This window comes from Motacilla alba, chromosome 15, assembly GCF_015832195.1.
Source record: "Motacilla alba alba isolate MOTALB_02 chromosome 15, Motacilla_alba_V1.0_pri, whole genome shotgun sequence".
In the NCBI taxonomy this organism is placed as follows: domain Eukaryota; kingdom Metazoa; phylum Chordata; class Aves; order Passeriformes; family Motacillidae; genus Motacilla; species Motacilla alba.
Window position 1 is genome coordinate 3,007,146 of NC_052030.1, and position 21,095 is coordinate 3,028,240.

The 21,095-nt window shown below is 41.6% G+C and overlaps 1 protein-coding gene across 3 annotated transcripts; it reads left to right on the top strand.

Annotated features, from left to right (window-relative positions):
- Nucleotides 1–46: 46 nt before the first annotated feature.
- Nucleotides 47–20,547, top strand: PRR14L (proline rich 14 like). 3 transcript variants are annotated; one of them, XM_038152029.1, is made up of 10 exons: nucleotides 47–183; nucleotides 1,416–1,908; nucleotides 3,062–3,143; nucleotides 4,358–4,423; nucleotides 6,665–10,685; nucleotides 13,662–13,730; nucleotides 14,514–14,682; nucleotides 14,949–15,055; nucleotides 15,989–16,060; nucleotides 16,681–20,545. In XM_038152029.1, the coding sequence occupies exons 2-10, from the start codon at nucleotides 1,459–1,461 to the stop codon at nucleotides 16,955–16,957; spliced, it is 5,313 nt and encodes a 1,770-aa protein (XP_038007957.1). In that variant the 5' UTR covers nucleotides 47–183; nucleotides 1,416–1,458; the 3' UTR covers nucleotides 16,958–20,545. The 3 variants fall into 3 exon arrangements, with proteins under 3 accessions (XP_038007957.1, XP_038007956.1, XP_038007958.1); XM_038152028.1 differs by having other exon boundaries at nucleotides 4,358–10,685; XM_038152030.1 differs by lacking the exons at nucleotides 47–183; nucleotides 1,416–1,908; nucleotides 6,665–10,685 and having other exon boundaries at nucleotides 3,072–3,143; nucleotides 16,681–20,547.
- Nucleotides 20,548–21,095: the final 548 nt, after the last annotated feature.

Consider the following 21,095-nt stretch of genomic DNA (forward strand, 5'->3'; position numbering starts at 1 on the left):
AGCGGCACCGGCCCGGTGAGGGGCGGGGCTATGCGGGGCGGGGCGGGCGCTGCCGGAGGCGGGGCCACGGCCACGGCTGCCGGTTCCGCGCGCGGGCCCGCCCCGGACGCGGAAGTGATGCGCGCGGGGCGGGGCGCGGCGCGGCGGGCGCGCTCAGCGGGGCCGGCGGCCGCCGCCGCTCAGGTAACGGCCCGGGCGGGGCGCGGGGTGCGCCGGCGCGGGCCCGCCTCTCGCGCGCCGCCGGCTGGGGTCGGAGCGGGCCCGAGTGGCCGGCGCGGGCCGAGCCCGCGGCGCGGGGGAGACGCGGCGGTTGTGTAATTACCGAGAGCGGCGATCTCCGGTGCGCCGCCGCAGGGCGGCTGCGAACCTTCGGGTCCGGGCGGTGCGGGAGCTGCCGCCGCGGAGAAGGAGCGGGGCTCGGGGCCGAGCCCGTCGGCGCTGCAGCGGCGCTCGGAACAAAGGGTCGCCCCCGGTCCTGCCGCGGCTGGGCTCGGGCGGCCCCGCCGGGAGGGTGATGCTCTCCCGGGGACGAGCGGCCTCGCGTGTTCCCGGGAGGCTGGGGCGAGTTTCACCTGTTTCTGTACGGAGCTAAAGCAGCACAGAGCAGCGCTCGGCTGATAAGCCCGGGTTTTGGTAAACTCGGTAACTGATGCTCCTCTAAAGGCCTGGCTTAGCCCGTTCCTGTCCGTGAGCCTTCAGGAGCGATTTGACGGCGGCGTTTTCAGTCGGGGTTCTCCCGGTGCCGGCAGGAGCGGTGTCAGCTCAGCCGGAGCTCTGTGCCACGCACACAAAGCACCGGGAGTTCGCCTCTGGACCGAAGAGGATCCGGGACCGGGGCTGTGTCCTGGTGCAAAGCATCCTCTGTACTGCGTGACAGCAGAGTGCTCCCATGAGAGAAGCTGAGAGGCGCAGTCTGCTGGCTGGTGGCTTAGACAGTGTTCGTTTGAGGCACAGAATGTGAACAAAACCTGGAGCTTTATTCCAAAGACTAGAAACTCATTAAAATCCTAGGAAATCAAACAGTGCTTTAGTTCTAGTGAAGGAGGAGGATGTCTGATACAAGCCCCAGTGATTTGCTTTATAATCTCTTCTCAGGTTTTTCAAAAGCTAGGGTTAAATCTGCAGGGAGATGTTTGAATGTGAAAATGAGGCTTGGGAGTTTCTATTTGGCTTTACTGTCTTCATTTGTTCATGAAGCATTTCCTTAGATACTCAAATCTCTCTCAGCTCCTTTCTTAAAGACATATTTGGAAGTGTCTTTCTTTAACATATATGCTTGAATCTTGAGGAATTAAGCTTTTCCTTTTAATCTAGTCCAGAAGTTTTATTTCAGTGATCCTTGAGGGTCCCTTCCAGCTCAGGGTTTTCTGTGGTTAATCCAATGTACGTTGATTTAACGTTGCTTTTATTTTTAGGATAAACTGAAAAGCTCAGGGCAACTGATCTTCAACAGCCCTGATGCTCTCATCTGGGGTGGAGTCTCTCCTTGATTCTTCTGTGTTTGCTGTAATAGAGGAGTTGTACACTGGACTGCCAGAGAGCACCTCCAGGGAACTCATGGCAGTGCCGGGGCCCAGCCTTGGCTTGGAGGCACAGTCTGATGGGCCGGTTCCCGTGCTGGCACACCGGGATGGGCCATGGACTGCTGCTGGAGGAAACTTCTGCCAGAAGACGGAGGATTTGAATGATATGCTCCAGGTGATTTCTCATGGGCCAGCAGAATCCTTTCCTGAAGAATTACTGCAAGCTGGAGACCTCGCAGAGGATGAAAAAAGCAGAAAAAGACGCTTTAGAAAACTAGACTGTCCTAGTGATGGATACCAGAAAGAAGATGAAGAGGCACAAGGTGCTGGGGACCATCATGCTGCACGTTGCCCTTTAACTCTGGGGAAAAGTTGGTCAGAACAAGTAAGTGAATGCAGAAATTAATCCCTGTGTGATAATTTGAATTTAGGGTTAGAGTCACTAGGCAGTGGGGTTGGCAATGAGTTTCCTTGTTCTTTTTTGTGTCTTCTAGTATAGAATCATAAAATGGTTTGGGTGGGAAGAGGACCTTGAAGGTCATCTTGTTCCAAGCCCCTGCCATGGGCAGGGACACCTTCCACTAGACCAGCTTGCTCAGAGCCCCCTCCAGCCTGGCCTGGGGCACATCTGGGAGGGGAGGTGTGTTTCAGTGTCTAGATTATTGTGGGTCCAGTGAAAAATTAGACAATAATTCAGTAGACCAGCAGTATTTTAAAATACCTGTGTTTTTACTTGCTTAAATACTGTTGGAATGGTGTAAGGCAGATATGTAACAGAAAAATGTGCACAACTGAGTATTTTACCTTAATTTTTGGGTGTTGCATAATTCTGTGTGTTTAATTCCAAATTTTGATACCTGTTTGATTTATCTGTCATTTTTTAAAAATTGATTCATCACTTTTGTGAAATTAAAACTAGTAAATTCTTTATAGTCATTCAGTTTTCAAGATGAATTTCCATGTATTTCTAAATGCAGATAGTTTGGTTGTGAGATCATGGTTTGGTGGTTTTGCTGGCAGATCTAGGTCACCTGTTCCAGGGTTTGTGCCTTTGTGCCCAAGGAATAGTAGAAGGCAACAGAAAATAGAAACAGAATAGAAACAGAATAGAATAATAGAAATTTTCTGTTTCTAATAGAAACAGAAAATGCCCACATCTTCCCAGAAGTCTAGTGGTAGTGGTTTTGGGGTGTGAACTAGACTTGGAGACTGGATTACTCTTCTCATTCCAATTTTCAACCATTTCAACCCTTCAATTTGCATTTTAAATTGTAGCTGCCACATCACAAGACTTCATTGCTGTTAAATACAGCGATGTTTTGGGGATACATCCTTAGTGCTTGTGTGAAGCCCTTGCAATGCAAGGCTGCCTCTGGCCAAGGCTGATGTGTCTGAAGGTTTCTTAGTGAGTTTCTTATTCTGAACTAACCCAGCTGAGCAGATGCAGTCCCTGAGACATGAAACACTTCAGAAAATCTAAGCATTTTTCTGTCTAACCATAACTAACCATGTATAACTGTACTTCTATCTTGTTTCAGGAGGACCCTCACTTACATGAGCCAGAGGCAAAGTCTTTGAGAACCTGTAGCACTGAAATTGCAGGATCTCTGAGGAACACAGGTAGTTATTTTAGCTGTACATCCCTATCCAGCCCCTGCTTCTCTCCCAGTTATTTATTGTTGGTTAGAACGGATGAGTGATTTTGGGATGGCTCGTTTAGAAAGTATTACCCTGTGTAACTATAACACTGTCAAAACTTAATGTTTTACTTCCTCCTGGCAGGGTATGTACTTGCCTCAAGACCTTTTCTGTAGAAAATGTGTTTTAGTTATTTGTTTCCAAAGCAGAAGAGGTTGTTAATAGCAGATGGTTAGCATTTCCTTTTGTTTCAAAGATGGAGTGTATGAGAACAGTAATAATATATATATATATATAAAATATAAAGTATTACTCATTCATTTTCGAGTGTTCTAAAAAATAAAATTAAAAGTGCAGAATCCAAAGAAAGAGGACAGTTAAAGTAATTATTAATTTCATTATAATCCTCCATAATTTTCTAACTCCAAGTACTTTGGTCACCTTTCCTGAATCTAGTAATTATTTTCTTTCCCCCCCTGCTGTCTTTACCTAAACTTGTATTTAGCTGATGAATGCTATCTAGTCTTGGTGCTTGCCAGGAAATAGGGAAAAGATCTGCAAAAGTCTGAGTAAATATGTTCCCTATAAAGTTTTGAGTGTGAAGATATTCTGCAGTAACTGTAGTTTTTTTTTTTTAATTAGCACCTTCTTTGTGATTTTACAGAAAAAAACTTTATGAATAATCCAAATTGCTTGGGCAGATGAGATATGTCTTGTTTTCCTATGGATGAGTTAGTGACAGACATGTCTCCAAGGAAGAAGAAATGGAAATGACCACACAATGGCCAGCCCTGTTTCTAGGCTGGAGCAGATAAACTCCCAGCCTATGTTGAATTGTGATGTTACACATAAGCATTATTTTAATGTTGGCCATGGCTTCCTATGTGTTAAGTTACAGGACCTGCATTCACCTAGCTTGATATTAGAGGAATCTGAAATGTACAGGACTTGGAATGAATGCCTGATGCTCATGGAAATGTCTGTGTTGAAAAGGATTGTTTTGTTGCCTTAGCTTTGTGGTGGAATAGTTTGTTTTTTCCTCTAAAGACTTGTACTAAAATTGATAGCATCATAAGAACATTTGGTAACCAACACTGCTTGGAGTGTTGATTACAACAAGAAAAGGTACTTGATAAGCTGGATGCCTTCTAAATTTAGCATATGGTTCTGATTTGCTTTACTTTTTTCTTACGCAGAAGAAAACCAAGCAAATGTTCAGGTGACAGCTGAAACTCTGCCAAAGCTCACTGACGAAGTACAAGGTATGAAGGCTGATGGGACTAGGATATTTAGTAAAGCAGGATACAGGAATGACAGAGTGAGTAAAGGTCTTCCACCTGAGAGCAATCAATGCCCAGACATAGACACAGTCATGGCCAGAGCTGGGGTTTCAGAGACCAGCATCTTAGGGTTTTTAGAGCCTTTAAAAGTCATGGACATTGGAGCAGCTACAGATCATCCACAAAAAACAAATGACTATAGTGGGTCAGAAGCCCGTGCTGCCATGCCACTGAGAACAGGGGGGAGTGGTGTATCTGTTTTGGAGCTTAGAGAAGAAAAGTTACCCAGACGAAATCCTCTTAATGAATTCAGTACGTCATTTGCTAATTGCCAGACTTGTCAGCAGGATGAAGAAAACGATGCTTATGGCTTCTTTAAGGGTCCTGTACCTGAACAAAATGAACCTCGTGAGTTGTTCTCAGCAGAAAGCTGTAGAACACTGTCCACACAAAGTTCTGAAGCTCTATGTCCGGTTCTGAAAAGCGTCTGTTATTTGGACTTTGGAAATAGGCCACCAGAAAGCAGTTCTGCAGTTCACAGAATTATCAGGGAAACCCCCCAGAACTACCTTCCCCAAAACATCAGACATCACACTCTTTATGATCATGGAACTGGGTTTTCAGAAAACCAAACCTCTTCATCTGTACCAGTAGAGCTGGTGAGGGAAAAAGGATTATCTAGTGCAAAAACTGATCCTAGGGAATTAAGTGCTACGATGGGAAAATCATACAGCTCTGAATCTGAAGAAGCAGCTGAAGTCTGGAGAAAAAATGCTGTGGGAGATAACGTTGAAATTTGTAGGTGGCCTGAAGCTCAAGAGGCTGCTAATTCTGAGCAGCGTCATTCTCCAGTTTTTAGCTCTGTTGCTTCATCTCCTGGGGAATTCTCAAAAGAAAAATTTAAAATACTCCCATCAGAAGGTGATAAGTTGAAAAAGGACCAGTGGCAATTCTCTGTCAGTGACCCATGCAATAATGATATAAAAGAAAATAGTTTGTGGGTGGAAACGAGAGACATTGCTTCCCATGAAACTGTGCAGAAAGACATACGCTTTTATAGTTCTGCCAGTAAAATCCCTCCTCCCAGTAACCACAGCTGTCTTCATCTTAGTACCAAGCTAGAAAAAGACTCATCCACGGCACAACTGCTTGAAAAGGAATTTGAGAGCAATACAACATCAGAAGAGTTGGCTGGTGATTTAGTTGGAGCTGCAGAAGCTGATAGTAATGACAGCTTATCCACTGGGAAGAAAACAAATTTGTTTTATACACTAAATGTAACTCTACCTCCTGTTTTACAAAAATCAAGAGACCCTCATTATAGTGAGTGTCTTCCTTGTACTAATAATGAAGTTTCATGCAGGGACAAGGCTTGGGATAATTGGTCTAGAAAAGAATTAATTGGTGCTTCTGGAGCAGCAGCGGAAGATGTTGCTGAAGTTTTGCTTCATAAAGACAAATTCAAGTCTTCTGTAAATTCCATGACTTTTGATAACCCTAATACAGCAAGCAGAGTATCCCAAATGAATATAAAATCTTCTGCAGGAAATATGGAGAGAACGGTCACTGGTTTAGAAAATGAACATTGTCACACATGGCTTTGTAATAATAAGAGTATAAAAAACCAGTGTACAGCTGGCAGTACTTCCTGTATTTTATCAGGGGGTACACGTGTGGATGAAATTTCCCTGAACAGTCATTCTTTTGGTGTTGAAGTTGGTAAGATTGAAGAAAATGATAATTTGGAAGGAGCGTCTTCATCAGGATATAACAGTAAAGAGGCAATCATCTTTCCAGAAGCACACACACATTTGGCACGTGGATCTCTTCTTTGTGAAAATGACTGGGGCAACAGAGGTATAGCTCTGCATGGAATAAATTATATTCCCACAGGAAAAACCATGTTTTGCTCAGCATCTACTGCAGAGAAGTCTACTGCTACCTTGGCAAGAGATGAGGTTTCAAATAAGAATATGGAGGTTTGGGAACACTTTGATCTTTGTAAAGTAATGGGCAGTGAAATTGTTTGTGACAAAGATGAGGCAAAAGAACACATTGGCACACGTGCTTCCCAGACAGATGAATTTGATAAAACAAGAGCTGTGGATTCCCCAAATGCTCCTGAAGGCAATCAGAGAAATAGGACTAGTGAGCAGCTATTAGTCAGATATTTGAACAAAAGCACCTGCACTCATAATTTTGGATCTTACAACTCTCTGTTAGGCCCATGGAAGAGAGAACTGGACGCACGTGAGCAGGAAGAAATGCCACTGCTCACAGCTGATCCCTCCGGGTGCAGCGCTCCAACCTGTGATCCACAGCCAGCACTCGACAACGTGAACGCTCCAACACAACATGCTGGCCAAGCAGAAGAGACCCTTTGTCCATTGGGGAATCAGTTTCATCCATGTCAGAGTGAGTCTGATGTCCCAGTGCTGGGCAGCAAGCAACATTTAGAAAGTTTAACCAACCAACCAAACACTGGCTTGCAAACTGTAACCGGTTCTGTGGAAAGAAACAGAAGTGATCCTAATCACAGTGAAGAGGTTCTGCTAAAGACAGGTGGTGACCTGCCTCTGTTAGACCATAAATGTGCAAGAGAAGCCAGGTTTAAAGGAGCTGCACAAGAGAATGTAATGGGTTTGGACTCTTTAATTGGTATGAAAAATGAAGATTCTTCAGGATACATGGACTCCATAAGTGATCTAATTGAAGAGGAGACAATCAGACTACAAGAACATGAGAACAGATGTGAAAGAAACAATAAAGGAGCTCTTGAAGAAAACTTTTCTGATGACAAACCACAGTGCTCACAGCAGGCTCGTTTTATCCAATGTGCAAAAGAGAAAGCAGAGCTGGTGTTTGCAGGAAACAAAATGCAGCAATCTTTGCCAAAGATAAAGTGGTTGGTGGAGAACCAGGAAAATACAATTAGTACTCAATTCCTGCCCATTTCATCAGTTCATGGGAGTTTTTCATACAAGCCTGAAAGTAAGAATAAGTTTTCAGATACTGAAAACAGAGAATGTCTGAGTATAAATGCTATCTTAAATAACTCTCACCCACCGTTAACTATTGAGCCTGGTAAAGAAACTGTTGCTCAAAGGGGCATTGGTCCATCTCATTTTGGAAAGTTTGACACCCAAGAATCTTGTGTTGAGACTCAAGCAGAGTCAGAAACTGTGTCAGCTCTGAACTCTCACATCTCTCTGCCTGAGAAGGAAAAGCTGTGTATGTCACCTGAGAATACACAAAGAGATAATGGTGATTCATCTTCAGCTGAAGTTTTTAGCAAAGATACTTCAATGAGAAAAATTCTTTCTGTAACAATTTCCGTTAAGAAAAAATTCAGCGATATTGAGACCCCATCTTCAGGGAATGAATCAGCAGCTGGCTCTCTGTATGGTGCCAGAAGCTCAAGAGTTTGTGCCCACAGCAAAGAAAGTCTGAGAGGTGAGGGCGTTTGCATGCCAGCTGTCAAAGACATGGACATGAGCTCACCAAAAAGTCCTCCTGGTCAAGAGAAGTTTAAGAATACAGATAAGCCAGAAAATAAAAATGTGCTTTCAGATACAGAAAACAGAGAATGCCTGAGTATAACTCCTATCTTAAATAACTCTTGCCGACAGTTAACTATTGAGCCTGGTAAAGAAACAGATGATCAAAGGGGTATTTGTGCATCCCATTCTGAAAAGTTTGACATCCAAGAAACTTCTAGTAAGACTCGAGTGGATTCAGAAACTGTGTCAGCTCTGAACTCTCGCATCTCTCTGCCTGAGAAGAAAAAACTGTGTATGTCACCTGAGAATACACAAAGAGATATTACATCTGCAGACAAAAAATTCAGCAAAGATACTTCAATGACAAAAATTCTTTCTGTAACAATTTCCGTTAAGAAAAAATCCAGCAATACTGAGGTTCCATCTTCAGGGAATGAATCAGCAGCTGGCTCTCTGAATGATGCCAAAAGCTCAAGAGTTTGTGCCCACAGCAAAGAAAGTCTGAAAGGTGAGGGGCTTTGCACACCAACCAAAGACATGGACAAGAGCTCACCAGAAATTCCACCTGGTGAAGAGAAATTTAAGAATACCTGTGTAGAAGAGATGATAGGAAAAGAGGTGGCCCCTAGAGGAAGGTTGCCCAAAGATTGTCCATGGGCCTTGTTGGAAGATTCTAAAGAGTCTGGTAGCAAAATAGTCCGCCTCAGGACTGAGAATGATGGAAAGGTTTTGGAAGAAATCCCAAGATCCAAACTAAATAATCTTTCAAAAGAAAGACAAAATGATACAAAGCTCCCAAAGTTAGCAGGTACCAGTGTACTTTCAGAAACTGTGCATGATTGCCAGGCTGCAGCTGTATCTGACACAGAGGCTGCCCCAGAAGTGCAGGGTGATACAACGCCCACATTTTCTCCTCCTCTGAGCACACTATCACACAGTTGCAAAGAACCATCCCCAAACTGTGTGGTTTGCAGTGAAGCATGTGTGCCTTACAAATTAAATGCATGGAGCAAAGATAACGTAAAGGAAATACCAGAAGGCCAGGACCAAATACCAACTTGTGCAGTTTGCAAGGCAAATGGGGCTTTATGTTCAGAGAGACTTGATCAAATAGAGGAACGTCAAGTATTTATACATAAGAAGTACGGCAAGATGGAAGTACATCAGTTGGGCAAGGCACAACAAGAACAGAAGTTAGAACATCAGGAGAAAGCAAAAATCATACTGCAACCAAGTATGTTGCACAGTTCTGAACTCTTATGCAGCACTTCAGCTGAGTTGATGACATCTAGAAGTAAGAAGTTTGTAAGGGCTTCAGAGGAGATTGTTGCTGTAAGAGGCAGTGAAAGTAAACTATGTAGCACTTTACAAGAAGTTAAAAGGCCAAAGATTACCACAAATTTTATTAGTTCACAGTTTTTGAAGACTCAGGATTCAGAAATGGAAAGCCTGAACCTTAATTTAGGGTATGATGGGATCCCTGGTGCCTTTGGAACTACAAATAAACGAAGAGGAATTACAAATAAACTAAGAGGACCTCTTCCATTAAAAATACAACCTGGAAGGACATGCAAAAAAGTTCCCACATTGTATCAGCTAAAAACCGTAAGAAAAATCAAAAATATTAAAAGTTCACCTGTCTCTGAGATTCCCCGGGAAATGTCCCCTAAACAGGAAAACCTTCTTCTGGAATCTTTGTACTCTCCTTGTAAACCACCGATAATGGAAAAGGAAACAGCCATGAGATTTGTGCATATGCCAGGGCAGAGGGCCAAGAGGTGCAGTTTGTTGAACAGCTTGAAATTTAGAAAATGTACCAAAGAACCAGCATTGTTGAGCAAGTTGTCTGCAATGGCCAGCAAGCTCCTGGCCCCTGCCAAAAGCAGTCGTAACTTAGAACCTCTGCCATATTCTTCTGAAATTCTTCCGGTGGGTGACAGGTACAGCCAATGTAGAGCTAAAAATCTCTTGGAAGCCTTTTCTTGCATTAACAGGAATATACACTCACGCTGGGCTGACAGCTGGTGCACCAAGATGTTCAGCTTTCAGCCTTTGGCACTTTATCCTGTACAAACTACCAAAATGCTTTCTTCAGACTTAAGCCACAAGCCTCCAGCCTCTTTCTTGGACACCTCAGTTTTCCCAATTTCTTTTCACATAAAATTGGACTCCAGTCCTGTGACAGACCTCAGAGGGATTACATCCCAGCACTCTGCACATCACAGCCCAGTTTTCAGAGAAACGCCAGCACCAGCTTCAAAGTGGACTTTGTCTTTTCTCCTTTCTCAGAGCTGTTCAGATACAACAGCTTTCCAGGGAGATTCCTGTGTAAATAATGAGCTTCATTCCTCACACTCCACAACAACCCCCAGGACTGTTGCTGTTCATCCTGACCCTGGAAGAAACACTGTAGCTGGAAGAAGAGGAGCTTGTTCCAGGCTTGGCCTTCACACAGTGTTAGCACTTTCTTCCCCTGGATGTTACAGGATTTGGACAAGAAGAAGAAGCTTAACCAGCCACATTCCTACCATCCAGAGACTATTTATATCGCAGTTGGCACAGGGTTTGAAAGGGGCCAGGTTCCCGAGGTGTGTATCCGATGAGCTCGTCTCCTCATTGCCATACTCACTGGGCAGGGTGTTGTCCATATGGAGTCAGCACGGTCCTTCTGCCCGTCCTTCCGAAATCACTCCTCTCCATTCCAACCACTGCAAGTGGCAGCCAAGTGTGGGCATCGAGAACAGGTAAAACCCATCACCTTATTTCTGAGATTAAATGTGTGCAGGGTATATTCTTGCTCCTTTTTGGGAGGGAGAGGGTGATTGCAGCTTGCACTGGAGGGTCAGTTTCTCCTGTTCCAGATCTACACATTCTGCTCCAGGAGGCTCAACGTGGAAGATCCTTTCTTACAGAACAGTCTTTTAGCTGAATTTAAATATATTTGCCTTCACTTCTCTAATACTATCCTGTTTTGGCAGAATGGCTAACTCTATTTTCTTCTCCCTTGCAAAATATACACACCATGCATCAGAGTATATAATGCAAAAGGTGAGCTACTTCATTAGGTCTATTCAGAGTGACTGCAGAGGAACTGGATTTCTGAGGTAGGAAAGTTTTTTTCAGAGGTCTGAGCTACAAATGCCCCTTGGAACCGCTGTAAAATGCTCAATATCAGGTTAGGAAGAATTGTAAAGGGTGGGTGGTATCATTCAGTAACATTTTTAATTGTATTCCATGACCATTCTATGCTAATTGAAACCTCTTTATGCATGCTATGGTTTTTCATATGTGATGTTGGCACAAACAAATACAGCTCCAGTTAACATGGGTAATGAATTTTTCTCTGTATGTCAGTCTTGTTATGAGTGGGAAGAGGACTGAAATGTACTTTGCATATTTAATTTTACTTTGCTATGAGCATTTAAGATCATTTTGCTAATAAAAAGAATGAAAGAGGTTCCTAGCTCTGTTACAGGATTTTGCATGCCCTTGAGCAAAGATTTTGCCCTTTATCCCCTCAGTAATATAGGGCAGTTCAGTCCCTGATTTTGTCACCTTGCAATTCCTGGGCAGAGAGCTTCATGAGCACTGTACCAAAGTCTATTTAATTAATTGTTTTGATTAGTGTGGCAGTCTGTGGAGAACTGTTGAGTTTAGCCCGTGTCACAGATTGACACAGGTGTAACCAAAAATCTTGCCAGATAACAAATGCTGCACTTTGCCTTGTATAAACGGGTAACATGCCTAAAAGTCACTTGGTAGTATAAATTCTAATGTCTGCCAAAGGTGTGAGTGAGCTTGTGAAAGCACTGCTCTATTCTGGAGCTGTCTGCACTAAAAGAATTAAGTTGAATAATGGCATAGAGACAACTTTTGCAGCACATTCTATGGGACTTGCTTCCATTTTTATTCCATACTCTGAAAGTGATCATACCAGTAAAGTACAGTTTGAGCACTAAAATTAAAAATAACACATTGTTAAAAACAAAACAACGTATTTTTAAATCTTAGTTGTGTGTATAAGGTGAATTCAGTGTTTTGTGTTGCTGAGGCATGCTCTCCTTGGACTGGGAGATCAGAACTTGGGGGGTTTCCTACATCCTTAAGTGTGCAGGCTCCTCAGCAGCTCGGGACAGCTTATCCAGTTAGCCAAGGTGTTAGAGGATTTCATTCCTGACATAAGAGTCACTGGAAAAGTGCATGCTTTGCTATGAGCGGGATTGTTTTCCCAAAGGGAGAGTATTCAAATCAAACATCTTCACTTCAAGTGAAAAATAATCTAGAGTTAAAATACCCTAAAACTCAATTTAGTTTTATCTCTGAAATACCTTACAACTATGTGTATGAGGCAGACATAAATCTGTCCCACTCAGATGTTTGGTACGTAAATATAAGAGGTATGTTTGGTGCAGTATAAAAGCCTTTTCAGCTCCCACTATGACAGAAATGTTTTCCTGTTTTAAGATAATTAAAAATCAGAAAAATCAAAAAGTTCCCTGCAGGCCATTTTCATCTGGAAAAGATTTGTTCTCTTTAAAATATTTCACTTACAATTAGTGTTCTTAATAACCAGGAGAACAAGGAACTAAAGTAGTTGCCCTACCTAACTTCCACTGTCCCTTCCACTGTCAATAATAAAAGCATTCTTTCAGTGAAGTTTTTTTCTAATTAATGCTTATTTGAATTAAAAATTTCTAAAGTGATTTCCTTCTGTCCTTGTAATTTTGTATTATTATTACATAAAACAATAAGCTCTGTCTCTAACAGAGAGGGCTCTGCTGCACTGTCAATACAGGTTCCAGTGACACTGGAATAATGAGTGGAATGTTGAAGTAAAGTGTTACAGTTCTGACATAAGCAATAAACACAATAAGTGGGTCTTTCTGACCTCTTTATGTGTAGTTAGACTTCCCTGTGCTTCCAGCATGGCTGGTTTTCATTTCCTTTGGAGAACTCCAGTCTGGCTGTAATATTTTTGCTTTTGAAAAGTGAAGTGCATTTCACTGTTGGTTAGAGAGAACAAAACACAATTTGCTGTTGAATGTAATAAAAGCTGTCCCGAATGATTTCCTGCTGATAACAGTATGGGCACTCAAGTAAAGTTTAATATGAAAGGACTTAGAGCTGCTGTGCTGACTTTTATGCCTCAGAATTCTGGTCATTACCAACCCTTATGGAAAGGCCTTTGGTTATTCCCATCAAGTAAGGGTATTGCAGGCTGTGGGAGTTAGAGGCAGCAGGGACTTAATTTAATGGAAGTGCTTCCTTTTACCTGTTACTGTTGCCATTATGCACTATTTTCTTTAGTAACCAAATACTTCAAGGTTTTTGGTTACTTGAATTGTAAAAACTTGGGGTTTTGAATAAGGAAAATAGACTTTCATAGAAAGAATTACAATTTTCAGACTTTAATAATTATGTAGAAATAATTATGACTTTCAATATTACTGTCTCGCTCTCTTTCTGTGTCTTTATTTCCTTTTCTCATTACTACCATTCTTAAAGGAAAGCAGGGCAGTTTCCCTAACAATGAAATTTAGTTACCTAAACAGATGTGGCTTTCTTTTATATCATTTTAGTCTTTCATTCTCATTCCTGATATGAGCATCTTGTCTTACAATCCAGTTTATACTAATAATTTTCCCCTCATCTTTTTATAGTGTAGCCCTAATTTCTGTCTCTCTTGTTTTGTTTTGTTTTTTCATTCCTCTTTGACCCAGCCGTGCCATGTTACCACACTCACCTGTACAGAGTATGGGAGCACTGCAGACTGCAGGCCATGCCACACGGTGAGCATCTGGGATGTTGGTATTTATCCTGAGTAGTGGGATCATAACCTTCCTCAGAAAGCCATTGCTTATGTCGTTTGGGCTTTCAGCTTTTGGCAGTTCACTCCCAGAACAGCTTTCTGATTAAGAAGTGGGTGAGGTAAGCTGACTGGGTGATGTAATGCAGAAGAGTGGAGGGGCAGTTATGCAGACACCCCATAGAACATTGCACAGAACAGTTCTGTTACTTTCAACCATGTTGTGCCACTTCTTATGAAATGAATATGTGAAACTATAGAAGTTTGACTCCTTACTTGGATAGAAATTTGACTCCTTACTTGGATGTAAGTCCTTTCTGCCTTAGCAACTGGACAATAGGTGCTGAAACTTCCTTCTGTTCCTTCTAAGTGTAGGGATGGCAGGTATCGAAGCTGTATTTTATCTGTAAACAAAAAGTATGATTAAGAGTTGTGTCGAAGAAATTTGCTTTGCAGGAAGGAGGATTGATCCCTTTCTATCAGTTGATACATAGAGCTGTATACTGTTTAGCTGTATGAAAAGGAAAAGAGTGGGTTTTAAATGACATGTTCAGATACTCTGGCAGTTTAGTTGGTGTCAGTATCAATGTGGGATGCAGCAGGTTTGGCTGTATGTTTGTACCAGTTCACTTACTTGGGCCATTTCTGTGAACTGTGTTGTTTTTTGCCCATACTGCAGTTTAGGAACATCTCCTGAGAGCATGGAATGCTGTTGCATCCTCAGTTGGTATCAATCTACACGTGTTCCCTTCTTTCTCTGTTACAGTCTGGAAACGTCATTCCCTCCTCCGTTACCAAAGCCTCATGCACTTCCAGAGTCATTGCCATCTCCCCCCAGGCTTTCAGCATCTGAGCTCCAGATCCCTGCCCTTGATGAAGCAGATTCTTCTGTTCCAGCCTGTCTGAGATCCCAAGATGACACAGAACTGAAAAAAGTGAGTTCATTTTATACTTTAGATCTCTCAGACTCTTGGTTCTCCAAAAGCTGAAGCTGCTGCTGCTGGATATTATCAAGCAGAGAAAACAGTCTGCAGGTCCTGCTCTGTGCTGCTGCTTGCTTTGATTCAAGCAGAAAAAAGGTGGCAAACCAGAGAGGAATGTTTATTCTATAGAGAATGTGTATTCAGAATAAAAGGAAACTCTTTTGACTAGTATGGTTTTCATTTCCTTGATTTTAACTTTTCCATCTTTCTGTCTTAAGACTGAGCCAGAAAAGAGGCCAAAGAAAGTTTCACAGATCCGAATCAGGAAAACTGTTCCTAAGCCAGACCCTAACCTTACTCCAATGGGACTACCCAAACCAAAAAGGTGAGCAGTACCTCTGAAATGGACTCAAAGCATATGAGCGTAATCATTTCAATAAATGCTTCTCTTACCACCACTATTTTAAACAGCCCCAGTTGAGTGACATCTGATGTTTACTTCCTTTACAAGAAATGACTGACACAGCTCTATCAACTGGATCAAAACTACTGACTGGAGTTTAGGCAAAATGTGAAAAAGCAAGCTGCAATGCAATCATTTTTCTAAAGAAGAAAGGGTTTTTTATTGATAATGTGAAAATCAGTCAGCCTGCAGTGCACAGTGAGATGAAGTCACCTGTTAGGAAGTTTTGTTGATGCAAATTGTGTTGGAGTTTTTCAGAGTTTCTTCGTTTGGGGTATGAACTTAGGGAAAGCATTAGTTCAGTGAAAGTGTGGGGAATCAGTGCCAGATGTTGATCAAGTTTTCCAATCAGTCATCTAGTGTGACTGCTAGTCATACAGGTCAGATTAGCCATACTTCATCTAGTATGACTTCTGTCCTAAACGCAGGTACCACCTTTGACAAGGGAATGTCTTTCTTCAGAGATCAGCTTGGTAACTCCAATAACTAAAATCTGTCTCAAGAGACGAAGTATTAATCTGTTAAACTCTAAGGCTTCTTCTCAGCTTTCACTAAAAGGTGAAGGGCATTTCCCCTTTTGAGCATCATTATTTCAAAGCATCACAGAATGCTGGAAGGAATATTGATCTCTGCAGAAAGGGCAAGTCTTGACCCTGACCTTATAAAAACTGTATGACATTATGTACTTAATGAGCTCATTTTTCATTCCTCCTGGTCCCCAGTTAGTTAAAGCATAATTAGTTAGCATTTAGGCACAGAATGCAAACAGTAGCTGCTTCTTGTAAATCTGTTTGCTGTGAAGAGAGGTTGTTTTGAGATTCTTCCTTCTAGATTGATTTGTCATTACTTTTTCAGGCTTAAGAAGAAAGAATTTAGTTTAGAAGAAATTTACACAAACAAGAACTATAAGTCCCCTCCTCCTGCCAGGTTGGTTCTGCTTCCTAATAAGAAAACTTGAGATAAATGTAAATTAACTGGGGAGGGGGAAGAGAGGAGATGAAAGGTGTGTGAAATCTGAGAGGGAAATATATTCTTAAAACTGGTCTAGTTTAAACTGCTAGAGAAAGTTAATTTGAAAATAGTATCTTTTACTGTTTGGGTGTGAAAAAGTGAAATAGAATATGAACTAAGAATTTGCAGCTGGTTAAGTATGGGTTTGTATATTTTTTCATTTATCCATTTATTCCAGTCTCCATCAAAATACAGTACTTTCTTTCCAAAACTCAAAGACAATTACATGTTCTTTAAAATACTATCACAGCCTGTCATCAAATTTTCAAACTTACTTATTCTGGAAAATTAAGATTCCATAATTGTGCTTTAGAACTGAAATACAAAGAGATTCTACCCAAACATCTGTGCAGCAATAACAACTCAGCTGGCAGTAATGTGCATTGTAGGAGATGAAAGGTGCATGGACAGGCTGTAAAAATGTAAAAGTTAGAATGTGTTTACCTGAGTTATGAAATGCCCCAGTCTCCCTGTCAGTGTAAAGTGGCTGCTGCTAAGGTATTCATGAGTTCTGATTTTGGTTTTTTTTTTACCAGGAGCTTGGAAACAATCTTTGAGGAGCCCAAGGAGAAAAATGGACACTTGATCTCTGTCAGCCAGCAAAAGAGAAAGCGGATTCTAGAGTTTCAGGACTTTACTCTTCCCCGGAAAAGGAAGACACGAGGAAAAATCAAAGCAGTGGGGAGTTTCACCCGAGCAAAAAGAGCTGCACTGCAGAGTGCAGAGTTAGATGTTCTTCTGAGTCAGAAGCTAATGGACCTTGAAGCCTTTTTTGCAGAGGAGGTTGAGCAGGAGCAGCCCTCCAGCATCTGAGGGAGCCACTTAGCTGGAAACGGTCCAGTCAGCTTCTTTAGTATTTTTTTCTTTGGGGAAATCTACTGACTTCTTCATACCTTACTCTGCCACTCTGTTCTAACATCTGATAATCAGTTTTTGGCTGTGACCCTCTTTAAGGTGCTATATTTTTTTTAAATGCTGTTGGAGGGATTCTTTTAAGTCCCTGTTTGAGTGTAACACAGCCACAGGAAATTTACCCTTCCTTTCTCAACCTCTGGAAATTACTGCTTATATTTAATTAATTATGTTTATATATCTTTTGGGGTTAGAGTAGGAGTGTCAAGGAGGAAGTAGTACACCTTCAGTGATGCTAGAACTCTGTACTCCAGATCATTTGCACATTTGAGTCTGCTGTTGTTACTGTAATGGCTATTTTTAACAAGCTGACAAAAGAGATATGGTGTTTGATAAAGAAAAATTTTAGCAAACACATTCTTGATATACCACTAACCTTTTGATAATTAAAAGTAGCTGTCTAGGTTAGCGTTCAATCGTTTCTTCCTTCTGTTAACTTAGAAGGTTCCTTCTAAGTATCTTTTCCCTTCCTGGCTCCAGGCAGCAGAAGCCCCACATAATTATACATTAAATAACTTGCACTTTGTATATGCTTCTTTTAACATGATTCAACTCAAAAAGGGTAATGTTTTTAGGAAAAATGGTGCCCAGTACTATTTTTTCCCAAATAGAAGATTTTTTTACTTACCTGGCTGATGCCAACTTCTTCTCCAGAGGAAAAGGTAATTGGTCCATGAGGGTGTTAAGCTGCAGGATACCTAGGCAGAGATTTTTATTTAACTGAGCTGAGCTGCTGCATGCAAGGAAGACCAGCAAAATCTTTGATACTTGTTTTAAAGTTATTTTAATTCCATTCATACTAACTTGATTTTAATGTCAACAAGAAAGGTTTTGTTTTTTTACGATTTTAGAGTAAAATAAAAATTTTCCCGTAGCTCATAATTAGATATTCTCTGTACAGCACTGTTGTGCATAATAGGCAGTTTTGTACAAAGAGCCTCTGAGTATGTGGACATTGTTTTTGTTATGTAAGGCCATATGTAATTATCTGGTGCAGCACTGGGCAATTTCTCAGCTCTACCTTTGGAAGGAAGAGAGCTCCCTTCTGGCATAACTTCTGTTAAACTTAACTTGAAGCATAATTCCAATGCTAGCTGCTGTTCAGGTAATGTCTGTCCCTTAGTGCCTAGAGAAGTTATTCAGGCAAAGCTGTCGTTGCTGGGATGCTCAAATTTAATTAGTCTGTTCTTTCTTTCACTTGTCACTTGAATTTGCACTTTCTTATTTATCTACCCATATAATAGAGTTTCTATTTACCTTCAAATTGAGTAAATATCTAGTGGGTGGGTATTTTTTATAAAGTCCCAATAAATGCAGGACTGCAAATACCATAATTATCTTCTGTTGCTCTACCACTTCTGTTACTGACCAAACAGAAAACTAAATGTTAACAAGCAATCTGTTGAATTGCAGAGCTTTGAGGGTAGAGAAATGGAAGAGAATTATTACACTGTGTGTGCCTGAGTCTTGAAAGAAATCTAATCTGGGTTTGTTTTGCTCCCAGCTTATGTGCTGGGATTTGTAAAAGTTTATATTCTTGTTTTGAAGACTAATTATCTTTAATCAGGAAGACTGAAGAAAAGAGAAGAGTGCACACTTAGAGTAGTAGTGTTTGGAGTTTGAGGGTAAAATAACAAGGCAAGCTTTTAACATATTGACATAGTATTTTTCTGGTTAACTTACTAGGCTGTTGTAGAACATTCTAATTGATCCTCTTTATTTTTGTAAAAAGAAATCCCTAAAAACAAAGATCAACTGCCTCCTAAAAAATGTTTGAAAGTTTCCCTATGTTGGCTTATTAGCCCAATTACTGACTAGTTGGAAGTGGTAGCAAGAGTGAGAGATATATTTTTATGGATTTATGCTATAGAGTGGGATTGTTACAGAGCATTCATTCACCTTCTATTAATATGGGAGGCTTCCAGTGACACAATTAGCTGTAACCTTACTGGGGCTTTCAAGGAAATAAAGATTGGGGTTGTAGGGGAAGAGACTTGGGTCCAGAAGAAGTTCAGACCTCTAATGTGCTTCAAAACATGGAATGTTCGGAGTCTTTTCCTTTGGGTTATGTTGGGTTTTGTTTGTTTTGTTTAGGGTGGGTTGTTTTTTTTTTTAACTTTCTTCCCTGCTCTCTCTTGTTTCTGATTGCATTGAAATAAGATTTATGAACTTTTTTCCTACAAGCTACAGGGGAGAGAGCAGAGCAAAGAAAACACTCAAATACTCTTCAGTTTACAGAAATTGGAGGAGTTACAAAAGGATGTTGCAGTTGTTTAGCTTCTCCCAGACCTTAGTTTGTGGAAACCCAAACACACAGCATTATTCTCCGTTGGTTTAGTGTTTGTATGACAATGTAAGCTAGTGGAGACCAAGCATCTCTTCCCCTCTCCAGCATACAGGTGTCAGTCCTGCTTATGCACTTTTTTGGTTTTTCCTTTCCCACCTCTTTTTCTGTTTACAGCACTCATGGAACAGCCACGTTCCTTGTGGCTGCTGCTTGTACACTGGGAGTGGTGACTGGGCAAAAGCTAGGCATTTCCATTCTGAGCTGCTTCTGTCACAGCTAATTTAAAAACTGTTGGGGATTCATCTTTTGGGGTCTTGCATACGCCCCTAGCAGAAGGATATGTACACTTGCCTGTTCATTAAGGTTCATTAAGTGGACCCACTCCAGTGGGGATGTTTTTGTATCACCATGGAAAGTACAGCTTGAGAAGGATTGCAAAGCTTTTGCCATGTCCTGTCTCTTAGTAGAGCCAAGCAGCTCTTTGCTAAATTTGCTGATTGTCAGAGATAGAAGGATCACAAAAAAAAAAAAAAAAAAAAGAAGAAAAAAACCATTGTTTTCATCATGCTATGACTGGAGCAGCTAAGGCTCCTTAATGTATGGTACAGCATTTGCCTGGCTGGCTTGTGTCTGCATACATTTGAGTTCCTGTGCTTGCTGGATATGATTTCCTGCAAGCAGTTCTCATTCATTGTATTTTATTTCAGGTGGGCCTTTGGTATATTATGTTCCAGGTGCTTTTCTAGAATATGGATAGTAACTGTGGATTAAAAGTCTGTATGATGCTATCAAGGTAACAAATAGCTCAATGAGAATTTGTACATTTGTGCCATTAGCCTCCATCATGCTCTTGGCATTTTGTTTCCGTTCAATATTGTGTGAATCTAAAATTTTACTGTTTCTTTTGTGTGTGTTTTTAATTTATGGAAATAAATTTTTCTGAGAACTTTTCAGGTTTTTAAGGCCTTTAGGCTTGTATGGGTAAATATGCATGATAATATGTCTTAGCTGCAGGGGGGAAGGGTCAAATCTGCAAAGAGATCAGCACTGTTGGGTAACAGAGTGGTGTTATTGAGACACAGAGCAGCAGTTCTGCTGTTCCTTCATCCCAGCCCAGGAGATATTAAGGGTGATCTCAGCTATTATTCAGAATACTGAGGCAGCATCCATCTCTTCAGAAAGCAGAGTAGCAGGAGCCAGGGAGCACAGAAAGCACAAACAGTTCCTGCTCAGCTCAGAGCTGGGATTCAAGGCTGAGGCTGGCCAGCAGTTCATGTACCACAGGCTGTGCAAGGCAGCCCAGTGCTGTTTGTGAATCAAAGCTGGAGCACGGGATCATCCACGAGGCCTAGTAAGCATTGGTAATGTCTATGTCTGAAAACAACATGCCTGCCCTCCCAACCCATAAAATCTTGTGTATAACCCAGATTTTTAATTTATCCCTGATCAGCTGCAGGCTGCTCTTGGCAAAGCTAGGCTGCCAGATGCATTTCTTCACTGTGTTCTCAGAACTGCCTTCTCCCAAGTGCAGTGTCACAGGGGCCCACAGATGGCAGGGAAGCTCTAGGAAAGAAAGGCAGGAACACCTGAGAGGCCTAAACAAACATCCTGCTCTTTCCCTGCTCCTTCAGGGCTGCAGCTTGCTGGCTGCAACTGCATCTGAGGATTTGGCTCTGTCACCATATTGGGACAAGACAGGATACAGATGATGAACAGATGATTTCTGTTCAAAAGGCTTCGTATCAAGTTCAG

Coding starts and splice junctions, on each gene's coding strand:
- PRR14L (XM_038152028.1), top strand. CDS start 1,459: ATGCTCTCATCTGGGGTGGAGTCTCTCCTTGATTCTTCTGTGTTTGCT. Junction 1,909..3,061: donor GGAAAAGTTGGTCAGAACAA/GTAAGTGAATGC, acceptor ATCTTGTTTCAG/GAGGACCCTCACTTACATGA. Junction 3,144..4,357: donor AGGATCTCTGAGGAACACAG/GTAGTTATTTTA, acceptor TTTCTTACGCAG/AAGAAAACCAAGCAAATGTT.